General features: G+C 39.4%; 2 protein-coding genes across 4 annotated transcripts; both read right to left on the bottom strand.

Annotated features, from left to right (window-relative positions):
- Positions 1 to 1,328: 1,328 nt before the first annotated feature.
- On the bottom strand, positions 1,329 to 5,357 carry LOC120110355 (B3 domain-containing protein LFL1-like). Of its 3 annotated transcripts, none has more exons than XM_039125172.3 (7): positions 4,919 to 5,353; positions 3,406 to 3,447; positions 3,224 to 3,310; positions 3,005 to 3,105; positions 2,211 to 2,257; positions 2,031 to 2,107; positions 1,329 to 1,905 (listed from the first exon to the last, which is right to left on the bottom strand). In XM_039125172.3, exons 1-7 carry the CDS (start codon positions 5,120 to 5,122, stop codon positions 1,651 to 1,653), a joined length of 813 nt encoding a protein of 270 aa, XP_038981100.2. In that variant the 5' UTR covers positions 5,123 to 5,353; the 3' UTR covers positions 1,329 to 1,650. The 3 variants fall into 3 exon arrangements, with proteins under 3 accessions (XP_038981100.2, XP_088566679.1, XP_088566680.1); XM_088710554.2 differs by having other exon boundaries at positions 1,641 to 1,775; positions 4,919 to 5,357; XM_088710553.2 differs by lacking the exon at positions 3,406 to 3,447 and having other exon boundaries at positions 4,919 to 5,357.
- A 7,968-nt stretch (positions 5,358 to 13,325) lies between these two features.
- On the bottom strand, positions 13,326 to 21,026 carry LOC103695794 (beta-galactosidase 2). The gene is made up of 19 exons (XM_008777207.6): positions 20,406 to 21,026; positions 20,185 to 20,280; positions 19,964 to 20,076; positions 19,787 to 19,853; positions 19,575 to 19,667; positions 19,303 to 19,446; positions 18,980 to 19,068; positions 18,795 to 18,900; positions 18,611 to 18,698; positions 16,495 to 16,613; positions 16,247 to 16,411; positions 15,754 to 15,923; positions 15,567 to 15,676; positions 15,134 to 15,243; positions 14,935 to 15,045; positions 14,756 to 14,857; positions 14,437 to 14,642; positions 14,037 to 14,355; positions 13,326 to 13,952 (listed from the first exon to the last, which is right to left on the bottom strand). Exons 1-19 carry the CDS (start codon positions 20,586 to 20,588, stop codon positions 13,845 to 13,847), a joined length of 2,499 nt encoding a protein of 832 aa, XP_008775429.4. The 5' UTR covers positions 20,589 to 21,026; the 3' UTR covers positions 13,326 to 13,844.
- Between the last annotated feature and the right edge of the window lie 384 nt (positions 21,027 to 21,410).

Below are 21,410 nucleotides of genomic sequence, written 5' to 3'. Positions count from 1 at the left end.
GAGATGAACTACATTCCTCTCAAGAGAAAAGGATAACCACTCCTCTCAAATCCAAACTCGATACTCAAATAGAAGATACTCATCATCTATACCACTAAAAATATAATTCAAAAATCGTATGTTTTGGTGGACTTGAACTCATGCGTCTAGCAAATAAAAAACAGGTGGTTTTTATTATGCTAGCATCCTATAATACATTGTAAAGTATTTAAATTAAGAATCCACTTTTTGATCATAACTTACTGTGTCTAAAATATATATAGATTAATAAATAAATAAATTTTAAGACTTAGATCATACCAAAACTTGATCTTGTATCGTTTTAGCTATCCGTTTTAGTTTCTATTTGATGCATAGATTAGAGACCACCCAAGCGCATGACTTTTGATTTTTGCACATTTCTAGTCGCATGGATTATGATCTATTATATGGAACTTTAATTCGGATATCAGATTATTAATTTTGGACTTATTAATTTACGGTGTCTAAAATATATATAGATTAATAAATAAATAAATTTTAATGCTTAGATCATACCAAAACTTGGTCTTGTATCATTTCAGCTATCCGTTTTAGTTTCTATTTGATGCATAGATTGGAGACCACCCAAGCGCATAACTCTTGATTTTTGCACATTTCTAGTCGCATGGATTATGATCAATTATATGGAACTTTAATTCGGATATCAGATTATTAAATTTGAACTTGTAAGGAGTAGATACTGATCTATTCTTTCGAGAGATGCAAAGTCTATCTCCACAGAATTTCATACAAAAGTTGGACAAGCTAGCTGTAAATTTTGTAAATTATTATTCGTTTGAAAAAAAACAAATGCTTAGACAGGACACTAAGAATGGGCAAAATTTGTCTCCTAATGGGTCATGTTGATGACAAATTTAGAGAAGACAGAGAAACATATACACAAGAACATACTATCCACAAGAGCTGATAAGTTAGAAACCCCTAAATGGGTTAGAACTTAGGCACTGATCCTCGTATATTTGATATTTAAAGCGATTGTAGAACCCAGTGGTCGTCAAGAAATGGGCCGACAACGGGCCTACAGTATATGGCTGAAACTCGGACAAACTAGGGCAGGCTGAGGGTAAACCTCAGCCCAATCTAACCCCTACCATCCAACTTTATTCCAAGCCAACCCCAGTCTCAGGTTAGAGTTTCTTTAACCCAACACAATCCCAGCTCGTGTTAAACTAAACTCAAGTTAAGTAAGTTGGATTAGTTGGTTCGGGCCGGTTTGTATCATGTTAATTAGGTTAGGCTGAGTTGAAACAGGAATTTTAAGATAAGAAGATGTTTGAATCATTTTTGTTGAACTAACATTCATGGAATTGGAACCACAATCATTTACTGATTTCGATAGTACAGTTAATTATACATAATTCAACAGGTCTAAAAATATAGATTCATATAAGGTCAACTTTAATTTAACCATACTTGAGATCAGGTTCGATCTTCCAGCCCAAGGCCAATCTAAATGTATACAACCTCAACTCAATCCTATGCTACATATTGATAGACAAACCAAACTTATTCAGGATCCAACAACGTCTGTTTAGGAGTTATTGATCATGCACGGTAGTATGACATGTAAGTCACCAAGCACTATCAATTCCACACAACCTTCTGAATTTATTCAGCAACTGAATGGTTCTGCATCCTCTCTTCTGAGAAACCCATTGTGAAGTCTGCTGCAAAGGCATAGATCAGGTCATCCCCATATGTGTTGTTCATTCCATGAGAGATGCTCATACCATCTGGCAATGGGTAAAAGAGGTCAGAATATCTTGCACTAGCCACCACAATATCAGGCGCAATGGAATCAAAGATTCCATCATCTGCAAAGGCAGCAGGATGCTCTTTTACTGCCTTCTTTGCTCGAATGACCTAGATATCAATTTGTTGGCAACGAAAGAGACCATGCGTTAATTTGTGTTATCCGCTAATAAGGATGATGCAGATCAAAATTCCTTGAAAATTCGCAAAAGTTAGGGTTTAATAAGGAGTGATACCAATCTATCTTTTTGGTCATCTTTGTATATCATGATAAGATCACCAATTTGGAGGCCATGAGTGCTAACAAAGTCCCCTGAGTTCAAAGAAAGCCAAGATGAAAAGTATATATAGCTGGCAGCGGATGACAGCAAAGAGTTTTCTATTATCAAGATTAAATAGCAAAGAGAGGAGCTTACCAGTGTTGTCAAGTATGTACATCCTGCTTTTATTGTTAGGCCAGTATCTATTACAGGAACATAAAAGAGTGAGATACTATTTTAGATGGTGCTAACATGTTAGAATATAAATAAACCCTATAAGAAATGAGAAGCCAACACCCTCTATGCATGTACGAGAACACGATTAAGTCACCATAATTATGCATTCCTATAATTATGAAATCACTGTACTGACTTGTGAACTGTAATCACCTTAGCAGCCAACAAGTCTTCTCTCATAAGAAATAAAGATTGAATTACTACTTTATTTTAATTTCTTCTTTATGAAAATGTCCTAGTTGGATTTAAGTCGAAGACGCCGACATAACAAAAATATCTATCACTGCATACTTCCTAAGTCCTTGCAATTTCTCCTATATCCTTGCACACAGATGCGCAAGCACACAAACACATACGCATGCACACCACCAAGTGCAAATGCACAAGCATGAACATGCACAAGATCATGCATACTCCTCTTTTATTTGAGTTCCAATGTGTGAGAAGTGCAAGGTTAGATTCATATATCTGCAAATTTATATGTAGCTAGTTTCCAGAGCATGCATCACATTTGAGAGAGAGAGAGAGAGAGAGAGAGAGAGAGAGAGCATGGCAACCCTTATAACTGTGTTTCTGGAGGGAAATAATATACCGAATATCTTAACATATTAAAAAGGCTGATAAGAAAAGACTTCAAGCCCATACAAGCTGCTGAAATCTAAGCCTTCCATGTTATATATTAGACAGCGAGGCCTGAGCAGATTCAGTCAAACCTGTATTTGAACGTCCAGACCTGAAAGGTCTCCCAATCATCCATGTTGATTTCAACACCATCCCTAGCTGTAAGGACTGGAAGGTAAGCTTCTGCCTCTCGCTGAAAATAAGAATGCTCATTAAATAAAAGTGCATAATTTGTAACAATGATGTTTAAAAGTTCAGCAATTTAGGAACATCCACACCGGCATACATCAAAGTTGTGCATGAAGGCTGACCTTTGGAAGAACAATTCTTCCCAGGGAACTAGCATCGCTGTGACTAAGCTCCTTTTGCAGGAGAAATCTCAAACCATCCATAGCTTGCTACAATAAAGATCAGCAAGAATCTCTCAGGTAAAAGATTGACAGGAATCACAAAATGAAGGTACTCTTTTTTTTCTGAAATATATTTAATTTACATCAGGGTCAAGGGCTGCTCCGTTCAAATCCAACATGGATGCCTGCAAGGTGGAGCAGCTGAATATATCAGACAGTGATTGGAGGAAGGGGCCCTATATCATGCTAGTTACAAAGTCAAGGAGCTTCAATCAAAAATACAAAATCATTGGAGCTGACTCCATGCATTATATTACTAGCTTTTTTAAATTCTGGAAGTTTTCTGGCTTCTTTTGTGATTTTTTTCCCCTTCTTTGCTTTCTTTCTGCCGGATTAGGATTTATTTCCCTTGCAATTCTCATTTTCAACCTCTACAATTCTACTATACTTGACAATATGATATAACAAGAGAGAAATATGACGTTTAGTTCACATTTTGGGGGGAAAAAATTTCAATCTGCTAAATAGTTGAGCAATCTTAATTTTTTTTATGGTCTGTCCTTTAACAATTGATTCATATAACCATGTAAAACCCTTGAATTATTGTTTAGGAATAAGTGCATACATACCTATATACATAATATTTACATATATACATATAACATACATATATATGTGCATGTACATATTGGTAAATTTTGTGATATCTCTCGAACTCTATCATTTTTTGGGGGTGTTCTGGGATTTTCTGATCTGTTCTTCACTTTTGTGTGCTTTTCTATATTTTGTTGATTTTCTTTGGGTTTTATAGCAGCATAGAAGTTGTTGCCCATGTCAAGTTAATCTGCAACTCTAATTTCGCAACCATGCTATAACGTGATGTGAAACAAGAACATGATGATGCACTCAATTCACTGCATTTGAAGATAAAATTAATTGTGAGCCATATGTTCGATTCCATAATGATCGATTCAAACTGTCATGTTATGCGAAAGACTTGGTTTGTCATTTTCAGAAAGCTCCTTCAATTGTTATAATCATCAAAACTAATAAATGCAAGCTCGATATGCTACCAAGATTATAGCATGAAACAAGAATGCGATAAAATGTTCGATCGATCCACCGAATCTAAGAGGCATCATTCTCTCACAATCTGCAAATAGAATTAAGCAATCATGACAAGAATCATGACATGCTACTTTAGCAGCCCTGTGGAGATGAATTCAATTTTACTCGAGTAGATCTTCCAATCTAGCACAACAGAACTGGAGCTGCAAATATATCGTGCTTATAAATGAGTCCACCATGACAGATGCCCCACAAATGGGCCCAAACCATGGAGGATCTCCTATCCACTCTTAAGGAAAGAAAGCTTCAAGCTTTGAATCATGGAAGGAAAAAGGGAAACGAATCCACGAAATCAAAAGATGAACAGCAAGCAACCAACTTTGAAACAGGCGGGGGGCATCCAAGGGAGACCAAATCGATCGGACGGTCCAGATCCAGGATCTAGATAAGAAGGAAAGACCATCCAACCGAGTGGCCCAGTTGTTCGGGGCCCATCAACTCGACGAGGAGGTAATGAACGAAACAGTCGAACAAATTAAGGCTGCAAAATTAGGAAGAATTCGACGTAGAAAACAGCAGCGTGCTTACACGAGCCCCAGGCTGAGGGGGGGTCTCGGGCGGCGGGGCAGCGACGGGATGGGCGTCTTCCGGGCGGCGCCTTGCGGTGGTCCTCCTCCTCCGGCTCGCCTGGAAGCCCGCGGCGCTCCGGAGGTCGGGCGCATCGGCGTGCGCGTCCTCCGCCTCCTTGTCCGAGGGATTGGCTGCCCTGGCGCCGGCGCGGGTTCCGACCATCGGCGTAATTAAGTGGATTCTAAGCTATGCTAGGCTTAGGGGCGGTGAGGGAGAGTGGAGAGGGATGGAATGGGGTTGGGGGTGGAGTAAATAAGGCGATGAGGGATGGTTCAGGGGAGTGTAGGTGGAGTCAGCGAGAGGAGGGGCTCCAGGTGTCGAAAGGGCTCTGATTTGGCTGTCCCGGGAATCGATGGCCTTTTTTACGACCCAGATGGATCTCCCGCTACCGCCCCGCCCCGTCTCCGCTGAGACGTGTATGGAGAGCGGACAAGCGAGATGGTTTCTAGTTCTCACCGCGGGGGAGCACGAGAGTGAGCGTTTCTTGGTTAATGACGAATGTGTCCCCTCCCGAGTGAGAGCGGAGGCAGTTTTGGAATCTGGGGCGCTGGGTTCCGCTCACCGCCCTGCTCCTCCTACTGGGGATCATGATAAAAATCTCAGAATTCATAAACGAGCTTGCTAGGTTGCCTTTTATTTTGAAATTTTATCATCTCAAGCTGCCAAGCAGCAATGTTCCAGTTACTACCCAGGCTGACCTAATCTGTTCATCTTATTCCAAGGCTTGTCTATCATCTTTCATTCCGGAAAATGCATGCTTTAGATAGAGTTTGTAAATGTTACCGCTAGGAATCGGTTAGGTGTTTAGACGTAGAATCGGCCGAAGATCATGATGTGCTTCCAATATGGCTGGATGGTGGTTGTTGTACTCGGATAGCGATAGCTCAAATATTGGTCACTTTCGAAATGATGCAAGAAAGAGATGATAGTGCTCAAACTTTTGCTCTGATACCGGATCTGATCTGAAACAATAAAAATGAAGAAGTGTTCTTATTGGAGAATATCCGATAGAAACCTCCGATGCCTAATCAAACAGACTTTTAGAGAACAGTGGAGATGTTGTGAGAGCAATTGAGTAACTACATAAAAATATAAAGGGCTTGAGAGTACTTATCTGAAGGGTTTTTCGAGAATGATTTGTATAGGAGATGGTTGGTGTCTACTGTCGAGGGATTCGGGCTTGCTGATCAGTTGTCTTTGGTAGCCTATCACATATTCCGAAGGTTATCCACAGGCATTTCGTTCGCGCATCACAGTTTGCATATCTTGCCCATGCGGTTAAGAAAACTGCTCGTGATTATGGCCGAGGTGTCACCAATTAAGCAGAGAATTTAAAATTTGAAAAACTCTCCGCTTGCCTCTGAGATGGTCACATGGCGGATTTTGACTGGTTGATTGGAGGCTTCGTGGCGAGCTCTAATTAATTAGTCTGTAATGTTGGTTGTGGTCGGTTCCAAGACATATCTGTAAATATTATATGAGGCATGCATGTTACAAGCATATATATAGTAAAAACTCTTCATATAAATTAGATGAATGATAACTACCATAGGGAAAGCATGCATGTAAGAGCGTATAGTTTACATAGCATATAAACATTTTTTCCTTATTATAGATTTAGTGCAAATACATGTCATAATCTACAAACCAAATATTATTTGGTGATTCTTTGATCAAATTATGTTATGTTTCGAGCATTGTAATTGAGTAGAAATGTTCATATATCATGTATATATCAATATCTCCTCTGAGCTAGTGCTTTTGTACAGCACATGCTCCTCCAATAAATAGTGCAAGTGTAATGTTTATTCACTTCTATCACCTTAAAAAAAAAAAAAATCCTCGGTGGCAAGTCTAAAGTTTTCCACGTAGCTCAACTATATGTTAGCGACATAACCAAACTTTCAAAGTGTTGGCTAGTGCCTCTCCTCTATTTCTGATTGATCGAATGTGTCTTTTTTTTTTTAATTAGCGGTCATGAAAATTCTTCATTTTCATGGAAAAAAATATTCTCAATAAAAAGGTTGAATCTTGCAATCATGATTGTATATATGATTTCTCTGTGATATATATCCTGTGCAATCGTAATGATCGTGCGAAATATGGACAGTCCTGATTTCCAAACTCATCTATACATTCCATTCCAAACTAGAGAGGATCTGCTTTAATTTTCCTCTATTAGTATAGCGGTTCATTGAATGGAGAAACGAAACGTTCAAACCTTTAGTGGACCTCACACATGCACATGCACCTGTGTAGGGCACCGAAAGGGGGTGAGCATACCGCGAGTAATTGCACTACCTAAACTAAGAGGCGGAGGCTACGCAACCGGATGGGAAAGAAATACGGGTGGAAGCTAAAATGGACATTTCAGCAAGTCATCCTGTCGTTCGCTACCGCCTCTTTCCTTTCAAAAACTTCTTCGGCCTCGTTCAGACCATCGGCGGTCTTACGCCCATCTAAAATGCTTCGCGTGATCCCTGACAGATGGCCTCATCCGCGCCGTCCAATCTTTTTTTTTTATATATACAATGCAACCAGAACCACCCGAGAAAAGAAGTTAATGCACATGTAAACCACAAGGCATTTCCAAAAATAACTCTTCTGAGTGATATGCAGCAAAGAACGCAATCCAGTCGGTAACTCTATTCGCTTTCTAGAAGATATAAGTAGCTCAGAAAGCGTGAAGCCTCCTCAAAATCCTGCAGATGTCCTAACGCAACGGTGCTGATTGTCACTACTGTGCTAGCTCTGAATCCAGTTGATCACCATGATTGAATCACCTTCCAAGCAGATGTTGTTTGCGCCTAATGCACGCCTTGCGTGTGTGATGTCTGAGATTTGAAAAAGCACTATCTCGTTGAAAGATTATATACATCTGCTGTTTCTCAATGTATTTTTGAAGACAAAGACTCCATTTTTTTCTTTTTCCGGATGGTAAATATTTCTCAGAATATGGAGTGTGGATCAAACCCATGTTTGAATTGAAACTGAGATACTGATACAAGTTTTTCGCTTTTGAATCAGATAAATTTATATCTGAAAGAGGCTGATAATAAATTCTTTCAAAATTGATTATTTGTTTCTCTGTTAGAGGTGTAGTTCGCATCCACATCATCCAACCATTCGTCGTCTCCGTTGTTCCCTTGCGAGCCACAATACTGTGCCAAACTGCCAATGCTCGCACCGACAATCAGCTGCTGCTCCCGCAACTCCAAACACCAGATTTCCATAATGTTGTCATTATTTCCTTATAACATACACGTTTTGAATTATTTAACATTAAAATTTTGATTGTTATAAAACTACTGCAGTACAGTATTATAATGAACAATAATAATGATTAATAATCATATTATTATCCAAATCGCTGTTTATTTAATAAATATTTTCCAAACAATACAGTTCTTTTATGGACATGATGAAAATTAGTTTTTGAAATATGCATATTATCTAAAGATAATGAAGATTTTAAATAATAGTTATTATTTTATTTTATATAACGGCTATTATAACGAGATGATGGTCACCTAACTGTCGGTGTTTAAATGCATGTAATGAACCCCTCCGAACCGTTATAACAACGGTGTTGTAAAACACGCTGTTAGGTCTCCACAACTGTAATCGAGCGGTTACGTGGCAGGCTATCAAGCAACGTGTGAGGTGTTTTGGTTGGAGACAAATTGAGATCCGATGACGGATTCATGACGGACGGCAGTAGAAAATGAATACGGACGTTCAACACCTGAACATAATAGCCTACCCCTGCATAGTAGCCTTCACTGGGCCTCCGCCCCACTAGAAAAATGTTCAATGCAGGTAAACTCTGTTTTACTCATACCCTCTCCATCCGAAGATGAGTACGTCACATCTAGCACCACCTTGGTACAAATGGAAGGAAAGCATAACCGCCAACAAGCCATTCGAACATGGGGCATCCGGTCTCCTAATTTAATCGATGCCTACGTGTTTCGAACTCGAACAATTTGGACAGAATTATCGCTCTCTTACCATCAGGCTACCGCCTTGGTGGCGCATTTATCTTTTCGTCCGAACATATTTCCGTTGCCGATACGTTTTCTGATTCCAAAAACATGTGTCGGAGTATCGTAACAGTCGGTATCGACTTGGGGGATCTCCCTCGAGATCCATTCAGCACAGACGAGCGTCACGGGCTCCCTTCAGCATTTTGGAAGAAGCTCAACACAAGATTTTGTATGCACTGGACTTTCATGTATCTCACTACAGACAAATTATATTCTATATTGCATGCATCATACGGCCGTATACACCATAAATCACGAGTGCTCGTCTCTGTGGGCTTCGTTCATCAAAGGCTCATTCTGGTGCACCCCTGAAAAAAAAAGAGAGAGCGGTAAACATATATTTGACCTAATTAAATTTTAAACCATAGTGTCGCTATCTATGTTTTGGTTCCACGTATCACAAATATTACGTAGCTTTGCCAGGTTAGGGTTTTGGTAGGACTGCTATGTAAGGGTGGCAATGAATTGTGAGGGCATCAAGGCATGTGTAACGTGATATGGTAGAGGTTGGTTGTTATGAGCAATACTTTGTAATAAATCAAACCTGGCAATTGGCACTTGGCCTGCTTGAGCTGTAAATAATAGGTTCGGCACATATGCGTCGTGGATCTAAAGGTCGGAAGTTTATGGTGGCTTCTCATGCATAAATTGAGCAACATTTGTGATGCAGGGAAGCGGGTCAAAGCGAGCACGTTGCCTTCGATGAAGGATGGAAGAGGAAGAGCAAGCATGTTGCTCTCTTGCGATCACACCAATAGAGAACTTGAGGAACAATTTTATTACTCAAAACTTCAATGATTCCAATACAAGGAAGTGGAGCCTTTATATAATAAGGGCGAGCTACACATAAGAGACAAGAAAAATAAAACAAAATTTAGGATAATAATTCTAAAAATGCTGAAAAGATTCGATGGGTTGGCTGAAGCAAAAATCTTAGAACAATAATTCTAAAAAAATGCTGAAAAGATTCGATGGGTTGGCTGAAGCAAAACTCTTAGGACAATAATTCTAAAAAAATGCTGAAAAGATTCGATGGGTTAGCGGAAACAAAATATTAGGACAATAATTCAAAAAAAATACTGAAAAGATTCAATGGGTTGGTTTGCCTTTTCTTTTTCTTCTTAAGTTGGATCCTCTAAGCTAGGTGCAGCTGAGATCGTGGGTAAGAGATTTGGAGTGGATGCCTTGGTTGGCTTTTCCTTCTTTTGCTGAATTTTCCAAACTAGATGCGGCTGAGATCACGAGTAGGAAATTTGGAGTGGATGTCTTAGTTGGCATTTTCTTCTTTGGCTAGATTCTTCAAACTAGATGCAGCTGAGATCGCGGATAGGAGATTTAGAGTAGACGTCTGCGTTAATTTGTCCTTTGCTTTGCCAATGTGCAGTTGAAGTGGATTTCACTTTGGATATCTATCAATATGGGTGGCAATGGATTGGATTAGATTCATGCTTGAGGTGTGTGCATGTGATCAGGCCTGTGCTAAAGCGTTCTAATTGTGACCATGCCAGGTCAAACCTAATGGCTTGCACTTGATCCTCTTAAGCTATAAACTGTAACATTTGGCGAGGTGTATGTATGTACATGATTCGACAAGGTGTCGAAAATTAAGGGTGGTCATTTGTATGCATCTATGTGCAACATCTGTCCCCCACTTCATGGATGGATTACACATTCATGGTTTGTCTATGTGGCACGTGTGATCCAACAGGCCAGACAATTATGCTCAGCTTGCTTAGTTGACCAGCATCAGCTGGCACGTTAGAAGTATCAGTTTGCACTTAACTTGCTTAATTGAAATAATTTTCCAGTTATCCCAAGTCACTCTTTAATTCTAGCCAATTATACTCACTAAGTTACTTGGATGTCTTTTATCACCCTTTGGTACATAAAATGCCGAAAAGTACATAAAATCTTAAAGCATAAAAATTAGCGGTGCGCAAAAAATGGAACTTGACACAAGATTTGATCCCACCTTGATTCAAGTTGGGCGTCTTTGGCTGGGGGAGGGAGGCAATTGGAATTTTGGGGGATACGAAGGCAATGACAATGAAAATTACATCATCCAATCTTGTTTAACTGCTTAAAAATAGTATAAAATTAGTTATTCTTGTTTTTTGAAATCTATTCAATGTGAGTGTGAGGATCGTGCGGACAAATGTTATAGTTCCACATCGGTTATTCGCTAGATATATCTTCGGTACTTATATAGGATTAAAAAATCTAAATAATACCTTCCAGCTAGCTTTTTCTGGATGAGATCTTGAGTTGTTGCAAATGATATCAGGGCAAATCCGGCTTATAACCTATGTGGACTAAAAGATACTGCAGCACGAATCTATTGGAGCTGACTACGGGCCGATTGTAGTGTTTGTAATTAGATTTGAATGGAATTGAACTCTTAATGGAATTGAACTCTTAGCCTGACAAGGATGTCAGGGCTTGAACGGAGAAAGTATATAAGGACCGTACGGGTTTTGTTTAGTCCCACATTGGTTATTCGCTGGGTAGATCTTGGATACTTATACAAGATCAAAGGATCCAAATAATACCTTTTGATTAGCTATTTTGAGTGAGATCCTGGATTGTTACAATGAGTATCTTAATTGGTTGTATTTCGTTTTATTCGTAGGCCCTGCAGCAATTTATTGGACCAATGCTGAGAAGTGGGCTTATGGATTGTGTGGCTCATGTCAATCCTTAACATGGGTCAAGTTGGGCCCAATTAAGGGGTTTAGTTTGTTCAGCTGGGCATTCTTGTATCCATCCCGTTAGAGTTTACTTTTTTTTTTTAATATGAAAAAGAGAAATCAATATACTATTAGGTGGACCAATAAAGTAAGTTGCTTCAAGAAGAAGTTTGGGAACCTGGCTATTAGTGCAAATATGCAGAGGTAGGATGGCACAGAGATGGACAGTTCCGGGGGACCATTGGTACCTTTTGATGGCCTATCATTAAGTTAGGTGCATCATTTGTAGTGAGAGGCTCATATAACATCATGATGCATACCAGTGTAAGTTCGAATGGGACAAGCACAAAGCCTCTCTAATCCTAATGGGAGCACGAGATCGCTACACCAATAGTCTTCGTTTGGTGGTTGAGATATCCGCAAAAGAGAGAGCACCCAGGAGACTAGTAGAAGAGGTGGAGCCCAATTCCTCCACAAGCTTCTAATTGTTTTCCACAGCACTGATGTTAGTTAAAGAGGGTATTGAGAAACAGCTACGCGTTTTACTTTTCCTTCTAAACCGATTAGTTAAAGAGGGTGACCAAGTGTTCCAATTTTTAATAAGTATACTTATTTTCATATTTCTTTCTTTTTGAAGTACTTAGTTTTTGATAGATGTTCCATTAAAATGTATTTGTCTGTAGGAATATGAATATCCAAGTTGCTTGTTTCCTGGAAACTAAAAAGCCATACCTATAAGCACTGTCGTCATTCTATTGCTTAATTTAGCTTGGTCCAAATGATCGATGCTTATTATATCTGCCCATATAGCTCGCCCGTAGCCTAGACTTTATCAGTTTGATGTTATAATTCTATATATGCTGCATTTATTTGTGCTATATAATAACGACCTGCAATATCTAGGTAAGCATTCTCATAATAGATGGTTGAAAAAAAATGAGTGATATGACATGTTCGAAATATGAAAACAAACTCTGTACATACTGCGTACGTCTAGTGTTCTATAACATCCTTTTACAATAGAGAGTTGATAAGTTAATTCGCTACTTTTACAGCCTCACAAAATTATTTTTCCAGTTGATAGGGAGACTTGGGATATCAACTTGGACTTTAGCCACCTAACTCAAAACTTCAGCTAAGTTGCTGAGTTCCACTGGTTCTCAAAAGGCTAAATGATCTGCATGTAAGACGGCCACAGCATTGAAACCGGATATCATATTGTTTTCGTAATGCAATAATTTGATAACTCATTTAACTGAAATATCTACTTCATAGCTATAAAGCAAACTCCAAATGGTTCATAAAATGGCTATTTCACAGCATGGCTCATAGTGCAATAAATCGATCCAGCCTGTAACTGTTTCAACTGCCACTACACAATTTGGTTACTATCAGTAGGTATGCGGCCTTATCAAATAAATTATAAAAAAACACTGCATAGTCATACGTACATGCGCAAAGCATTTATTTTGTGGTTCAAACATAGATTGGATCGATTTTCACAATTTCACTGGAACATTGCCTTTGGATGTCTGAAATCACCAAACCAAGAATAATGGAGTTAAACATTTAACGATCTGTGAGATTAAAAGCACAGACCTCCAGAAATATGCAGCAGGAACCAGTTCAAACTTTAGATTCTGATCCAACCTGTTTATTAAATAACCGGATTTCAAGTTGAAGCAGTATGATTTTTGTTTCATACAAGGACAAATAAAGAAATAGGTACCAGTCCAAATTTCATCCACTAATTGCTTTAAAAAAAAAAAAACAGAACTCCCCGCAAATCATGGTTTGGACTTGGCCCCTCAAGCTTTTTAGCCACCTGGAGTTTTGCAGGACTCTAATATATGCAGAGCCTCATGTGCACTCTATCCTGAAAAACCACCAATCTTCTCCATATAGTTGACAAAAGCAGCTAATCTAATGTCCACAAATAGTTTCTCCAATCTTCAGTAACCAGTATCCTTCTGACCATCAGCATGTCGCAGTTTCTGCAACTTCACCAGTCTTGGCCAAAAGTGAAAGATTCTAGATCTCAACTGTGTTTGGTTATGATGGAAACTAAAAATCTGTAATCAATGGTGTATATATAGGAAATCAGAATGTAATCTAATCTTCTTTTTTTAATTAATAGATGTTCTTGGTCTGTTATCCACAGAGAGCCTCGACTGCGATCCTCTTCATAGTTCCGGGGCAGGGGTCGCCTCCAAAAACCTCAGGAACTATGGTGACTGAGCACTTTTCCTGGCCAACACACTTGTGCAATACACTCCAGATTTAGATTTTCAAGATTACCGGAAAAACAAATGTTTAAATCGCTGAATGATGGCGGCGATTTACCTTCTCGAAAGCATCATACGATTCATGGGCATGGCAGCTTCCCTCTGAGAAGCTTCCGCAGACTCCTTGTGGAGTACCAAAGCTAGCAAACTTTATCTTTGTTACCTTCCGACCAGGATCACAAGATAGATGGACTTTTGATCTTTCGTAGTCTTTGGTACGCCAATTCTTCATTGCCGGCTGCCACTCAGAAATGTCAGCACAAACACTTCCTATGGTTCTCTTCACCATGGAAATACCTTTAGGGTCACCACCCCACTCTTCAAATAACACCAATAGGTTTCCAGTCGGATTCAGCCAGGACCGAGGAACATGATACCTGAAATTTATGACAGGTCATAGTTGAAGAAATTAACATCACAGCTGCACCATCTAATTGTTATTAGTAGAAAGGACGTACCATTTTTGAGAGGACTCTCCACAGTTTGTCTGGCATTTTTTCTCATCATACTCCCCACGGTAATCACAATTGCTGCAAGTGCCATAAGCTTTGTAACCAGGCCAGTACCGACCAATGCTTTGTCCATTAATCCATACTTGACCTTTACCCATACTGCTCATATCTAAAGCCAATGGCTCATTTCCTTCTGGTGCATTGAAGAAAGCCTGAAGAAAACCCACTAAGAGATGTAAGATTGTTCCGCTGCTAGCAGGAAGGAGGCTGATTACAGCTTTACACTAAACAATGAAAAGAGATGAATTATGTTTATAATCCACACCTTGTACCATGTTAGTGGATGATTTTGAGATGCCTCATCCCACTCAACGAAGGAACTTCCAGCAAGTGAATAAAGACTCAGAGTTTCACCTTTCAAACCAATCTGAATGATAACACCAAAATTACCAAGCTGCAATATAATACAGTACTGAAGAAAGAAGTTAAGCTAAGCTGACCAACCTGGTAAGTCCATTTCTGCCATGTAAGGTCCCTTGTTCCCTCATTAAGACCATTTAATGTCACTGGACCAAGAACACCAGCATTCCAAGTCTCAAAATGCTCTCCCACATTCTATAATGCATTCGAAAGGTAAATGCATCTTAGCTCTCCTGAAATTATGGTGTTTTAGATCATGCTTGAGAGGTTAAAACGAACTTACTGGGAGTCCAACAGATACACTTAAAATGGAAATTGTGTTGCTGCCTTGCCACAGCTTCACATTTCCTGTATATGTCAATCTTGGGTCCTCTACACTACCATATGCCGTCCCTGCTAAACAAGAAACAAGCCCTTGGTAACAGTGAATAAACTGAAAATGCTTTTAACAGCAGGATTCTCCTAACTGATTATGGTTTTTAACTTGACACAGGATCCTCTGCGGTGCAAACAGTGCACCGCAGAGTCCGGTGCAGTGCTTGATGGCCGCCATTAGGAGATGGACGACTGCCAAACAAGGTGCGCCATGTATGATACCTAATGGTGTCTTGTTTGATGGCCGTCCATTTCCTGATAGCAGCTATTAAGCGCTGCACTAGACTCTGTGGTGCAAACTGTGCACCGTAGAGGATCCATGCTCTTTTAATTTTCCTAACCTGTCAATTGTCCATTGATAAAAACAAGCAAAGAGTGACCGGCTGACATCACTGTGAGGACAGGATATTTTCCATTCTTCAGAAATTGTTCATCCTGACCTATGTCAACACTGAAGAGAGAAATTTCAATGGAATGACAACTTAATAATGAATCACAAAACATGGCTGTCATAGATTAGCTACTTACTATGTTGTGTACCAGAGGTAGTCTGAATTATCTCTTGTCACGTTAACCTGCTCCAACAACCCAACAGTGGTGAATGATTTATCATCGTAGGAGCTCGTCTCTTCATTGTATGACTGGAATGAAAACCCTCCGACCCATTCCATGTTCATCAGCGAGGTCTGAAATCCTACCTGTTTATGAGCATCAAATTATGTAAACGACATTCCCAAATCCCGATAATCAGATAGATATAGCAAATGCAACAAAAGTTAAACAGAACTTACAGAAACAACATGACCATTATTTTAGAAAAGGAAGATGATATGAAAAATCCAGGAAAAAAACTAGTTGATGATGACAGAAAGAGGGCAGCGAAAAAGTCAAGAAGCACTATTAGAACATAATAATCACAAGATTCATTACAAAAGAATGACTAATTTTGAGTTTTGACAACCAGAAATGTTAATGTGCAATGTGTAACATCTGAACATGGTTGAGCTGAAGTCTTTCTCACCATTGCGGTGTTGAAAACCGTTGTTTTGCAGTCAGGAAGAATGCTTATGGACCAAGGAGGGAGATCATCGTGCATTCCATTGAAAGATACTTTTGCGTAAGACCCTGAGTCAAAGTTAGCAAGGAAAGCAGCACAATCTCCTGACTGTGACCTGTAAACATATGCCTGGACAGAAAATGACAGTCATTAGTTCCATACCACTCCAAGGAAATCTAGTGCAGAAACGAAAAGCTTGGGAGAGTCGAAACCTGTTGAGCACTTCCTAGTGACGTCACCACAGGATCACCGGACACCAACGCTGGTTCGCACAACTTGATTGCTCTGTGCAGGTCCCTCAAATGGCCCCAATTTGGTTGTCTTAGTAGACCTAGGAAAAAAAAGAAAAGGAAAAGAACTAAAGTTTAGTATGGTGTCAAATGGAACTCTTGAAGGATTTAATACATCAACAAATCATTACCTTCGAATGCTTACATGCGGGGATATATTGAAATTTAATGATCACTTTGAAAAATAGCTTTGTTGGGCAAACAAGCTAGAGGAGATTTTCTAGATAGTGTCGATACGTACACAGCCATGCGTATGGCGATAAGCACACAATAAACAACACACTTGAATAGAAGTTGACAAGAATGATACCCACACGATACATGGTTTTTCTAAGATTTTCCTTCTAACAAGTTTCCTCTCTCCTATCCATTTAATAGATATAGAGATAGGGATTCAATCTTATTTCTATTTTTTTTCTCTATTTTTTCTGCATATGTGGAATTAGTTGATGGCTTTTTATAATAACTCTAAATTCGTATTTTTTTTTTGTTCGTGGCATCTAAATGGCCAACAATTTTTTCCGAAAATAACCTAAATACAAATTTTCCAAAAATAATTAAGAAGAGTCCCACGAAATTAATTTTGATTTTTTTTTCTCAAGATCTTGTGCATGGAAGGAAATATTCGTGAAAGGTTTCTGAAATTTAATTCTTTTATGCATGGACTCTAAATGATCAATAATTTTTTTCCAAAATAATTAAAAAGAGTGCCCCTCAAATTCGAATTAATTTCAAATATTTCAAAAAAAATTTCTTCTGCGCACATGGAATTAATTAACGGCTTTTTAAAATAACTCTATTTTGAAATTAAATTACTTCGTGCATGCTTGCGATTTTTCTTTTGTGTGTAAGTATGGAAAAAAGTCCTCTCCTTTCTGCATGCAGAAGTTTTTTTGAGCGAAAACTTTTTGTGCATAGTAATCACCGAAAAACTTAACCTAATTTTCTTTTTTTTATGCATGTGTGGATTTCTTCCATGGCAACTTAATTAAGTTTCTTTTTTCTGCCACTTAAAACCCAAATTTAGTACGATGAATTTCCTTGCACGAGGTTTTTATGCACGCGTGCATTTTTTGTGCGTAAATAAGTATAAAATTCCTTTCCTTTTTTACGATTTTTTTTATGAGTGGAACATTTTTTTGTACGTATGAACCACAAAAACTAAAACTAATTTTTCTTTTTTATGCATGCATGGATTTTTTTATGTAAATATTTAATTAATTCTTTATTTACTACTAAAAATCTAATTTTAGTACAATTGAATTTTCTGCATGCCATTTTTGTGCATGTGTGCAATTTTTTTCCTTTGTACATAAATATGTGCAAAATTCCTTTCCATTTTTGTGCGTGCACACAATTTTTTGTTGAGTGGAATTATTTTGTGTACCAATCACTACAAAATTAAATTTCCTTTTTTTTGTAAATATGTGGATTATTTTATTTGAATCTAATTTGATTATTTTTTTGCACCATTGAAAACCTAATTTTAGTATGATTGAATTTTCTTGCACGCAATTTTTTGTGCATGCATGTGAATTTTTTTTATGTGTGCATCTGAATTTTTTTATAAGTACGTGCGTGAATTATTTTTGTGTGAGTGAAACTTTTTTGTGCGTATGAATCATAAAAAGAGCTAAAATTATTTTTTTTTTGTGCATATGATTTTAACATAAATGAATGTACGTGCCATTTTAACAATCGATTTTGACATAAATTCCTTTTTTGGGCATATGTTTTAACATAAATAAAGATGCACGCGATCCTACCATAAATGTATCCATTTTAACATAAATTTTTTTTCAACATGACCTCCAAAACTGTCTCGATTGTTCTACAAATTTCTTTCTGATTTTACTGAATTTTGGAGATGGTCTTTATTAGAGAAGTTCCATCCTATTTGTGTTTTCAGAAACAAAAATATACTTCTATATGGTCATAAAATCTAGGAAGTAATGATTCAGTATTATAAATTAAGATACCAACAGGAACAAGGAAACTAGCACAGCATATCTGGGATAGAAAAGCAAGTTCTGCCTACCATATTCGTCGATTGGAGCACCGTAGTCATAGCTAGTTGCAATGAAGGGGCCACCGGCTGTCCGGCCAAAGTTTGTTCCTCCATGGTACTAGATGCGACATCAAAAAACAAAAACAAAAAAAGATATATATAACCCAATTACTTCTGAGACAAGTAGTAGAAATGACATGGTAAGGCTACTTACCATATAGTAGTTAACAAAAGATCCTCCTTTTTGTATAAATCTCGCAACAGCAAAGGCCAGATCCTGAACAGGTCGGTGAGGGACTGGACCCCCAAACGCTGTGTACCTGCAACAACACAAACAAATAAAGATTGCGAGCACTCGGATAACAGAAGCTGAATTCATAAGCAACGGCAAGCAATTACCAAGCAGTCCAAGCTTCGGTCCACATGGTGGGTTTGTATTGCTGGTTTGGTGAGAAATAATCACAGTAGAATCCATTGCAGGTGTTTATCTGTTATGTCAGGTTCCAGCATAAGAATTTAGAGAAAAAAAATATTGAAGAAAGATTCAAGCACTTATCTTATGAATGCCTTGCATCGACATCAAAAGGTCATCACAAACCAGAGGAAGGGATGGTTAAATGATAGGATGATGGATAGAATAGTGGCTAAACGATTTTAAAGAAGGAAGCTTGACGGCATGTAAAGTGGGGCCTCGATGAGAGAGAAGGAAGGAGTACACTTACAACTGGATCAGGGGCGTCGTCTTGTTTGCACATGACCCAGGGGACCCCTGTGTCGAGGCCAACCGCCATTTTAGCAGCCCAAGCCGCATAGGCCTTCGCGGGCTCTCCCTGATCATACTCTAATGGCCCAAACTCATTCTCGATCTGCACAATCGAGGAAAAAGGAAAGAAGAACAGGGAGATGCCAATGGAGTTGCATAAGATTTCTTCTTCCCACAGCGAAATGGATCGGAAAACAAGCAATCCCAGCAGAGAAAAGGAGCGGAGATAACCTGAGAAAGGATGATAGGACCACCCTGCCACTCGAAGAGCGCTTCCGACTTCATCATGCTCACGATCTTTTCCGTGAAGTTCGCCATCGCAGCCTTTCGGGAATCCATGAAGTGATTTGAGATCGAGCAGCCAATTGGGTGGTGATTGAGGCAAACAAATATGTTTTTTTTAATATATATATAAAAAAATATATTCTTGCAAAGATTCCTACCTTGAAAGGTTCATTATCTGTTCTAAATCTGATTCCGGGAACATATTTTAGCCAAACAGGGAAACCCCTGTACAACAAACAGAAGAGATAGATTATATAAACTGCATTTGAGGAGTATTATAGCCTTTATTTTCGAGGAAACGGAGAAGAATTTGGTTGAGAAAACTAAAACTTTACCCAAAATTCCATTCGGCGCAAACATAGGGGCCAATGCGGAGATGAACAAAGAGTCCAGCCTGGTGTACCAGCTTGATGAAGTGAACCAGGTCATACCTCCCTTCGAAATAATACTGTCAAAGTTAACCAAGAAGAAGCAATTGAGGAACAATTAGCAAGAATCCCGCAGAATAGGATTGAAAGAAGAGGAAAAAAGAAGAAAGATTCTTAAGCTTTCCCACCTCTCCAGGAGAAGGCTCGTGCCCATTCCAAAACACATAGGTCTGGATGACGTCCAAGCCCCCATCTTTCGCCTTCTGGATGAGATCCGGCCACATCTGGAAGACAAGAAGAAAGAGAACAAGAAAAGAGAGCAGAAATCGCTCAGAGGGAGTCCGGAACATGGGAACCCAAGAAGCCACATTTCTTGGAGGAGAGCTAGAAGAGAAGAGGGGGGCCGGACCTCGGGAGTGCTCCTCGGGTAGTGGATGGAGCCAGATATGAGGATCCTCCGCTGCCCGTTCATGATGACGGCCTTGTGGTCGTAGGACACGGCGGCGGAGGCCGGCGACAGAAGCACCGCCACCGCCAGTAGGAGCAGCGCCGGGAGCCCGCCGCCGGCGGGAAACACTGCCCTCGAGCCCATAAAAGGTGGCGCCTTTTTCACCTCCCCTGCTCTGCTCTCCCTCCTTTTTCGTCTACGGTATAAACGTTTTCTTATCTTAAAAGGAATGGGAGGAGAGAGAGTGGGGAAGTGGAAAGAGAAAGAAGTAAAGAAGAGAGGAGGAACACAGCTAAGCTCTGCGTTGCCTCTACTCTCTCTCTCTCTCTCTCTCTCTATTATTTTCCTCTGCTTTTGTCTTTTCTCTACTTTCCTTCCCCTCTTCTTCTTGCTGGTTTTTATTTAATATATATATTTTCTCTCTCCTCTTTCGAGGAGGGGGGGGGGGAGAGAGAGAGAGAGAGAGAGAGAGAGAGAGAGAGAGAGATGGAGAAGGGTTGGAACACGAAGAGGAATGGTAGGAAAAGGGTGAAAGAGGTGAGAGGATGGGCGCAGAAAGTAGGGGTTGGGCTGGGCTGGGCTGGATTGGAAGGAGGGGAGGAGTATTTATACATGCGAGGAATGGGAACGCGGATTCGGGCATTGGGGCCCACAAATGGGGATTCGGGGCATTGGGGCCCACATATCTGTGGGCCGATCGCCACCCTAGCGTGACGTGGGATCCTCGTCTACCAACTCAAGTATCTAATACCTACTCCGTGTGACTAAAATAGAGACTTACCTCTTCTCGTGAGCTTGATATTATGGATGATAAGAAGATATCTTTACAATCAATGCAGAAATTAATGATATATGTTATCAATAACCATATTTGCTTAAGGATTAAGGCTCATTTAGATGGTAGGGAACCTGGCAAGGGAAAGTGAATCCCATGTCAAATTACCATATTTGGTATAATGGATGAGA

Source organism: Phoenix dactylifera, chromosome 1 (genome assembly GCF_051530095.1).
Source record: "Phoenix dactylifera cultivar Ajwa chromosome 1, Ajwa_hap1_PhDact_Kaust_v1.1, whole genome shotgun sequence".
Classification (NCBI taxonomy): domain Eukaryota; kingdom Viridiplantae; phylum Streptophyta; class Magnoliopsida; order Arecales; family Arecaceae; genus Phoenix; species Phoenix dactylifera.
Note: the sequence above shows the minus strand (reverse complement) of the source record. Positions and strands in the feature narration are given on the sequence as shown.

Coding starts and splice junctions, on each gene's coding strand:
- LOC120110355 (XM_039125172.3), bottom strand. CDS start 5,122: ATGGTCGGAACCCGCGCCGGCGCCAGGGCAGCCAATCCCTCGGACAAG. Junction 3,106..3,223: donor GAAGAATTGTTCTTCCAAAG/GTCAGCCTTCAT, acceptor TCTTATTTTCAG/CGAGAGGCAGAAGCTTACCT. Junction 1,906..2,030: donor ATGACCAAAAAGATAGATTG/GTATCACTCCTT, acceptor ATTGATATCTAG/GTCATTCGAGCAAAGAAGGC.
- LOC103695794 (XM_008777207.6), bottom strand. CDS start 20,588: ATGGGCTCGAGGGCAGTGTTTCCCGCCGGCGGCGGGCTCCCGGCGCTG. Junction 20,281..20,405: donor ACCCGAGGAGCACTCCCGAG/GTCCGGCCCCCC, acceptor CTTGTCTTCCAG/ATGTGGCCGGATCTCATCCA. Junction 14,643..14,755: donor ATCCACTAACATGGTACAAG/GTGTGGATTATA, acceptor GGTTTTCTTCAG/GCTTTCTTCAATGCACCAGA.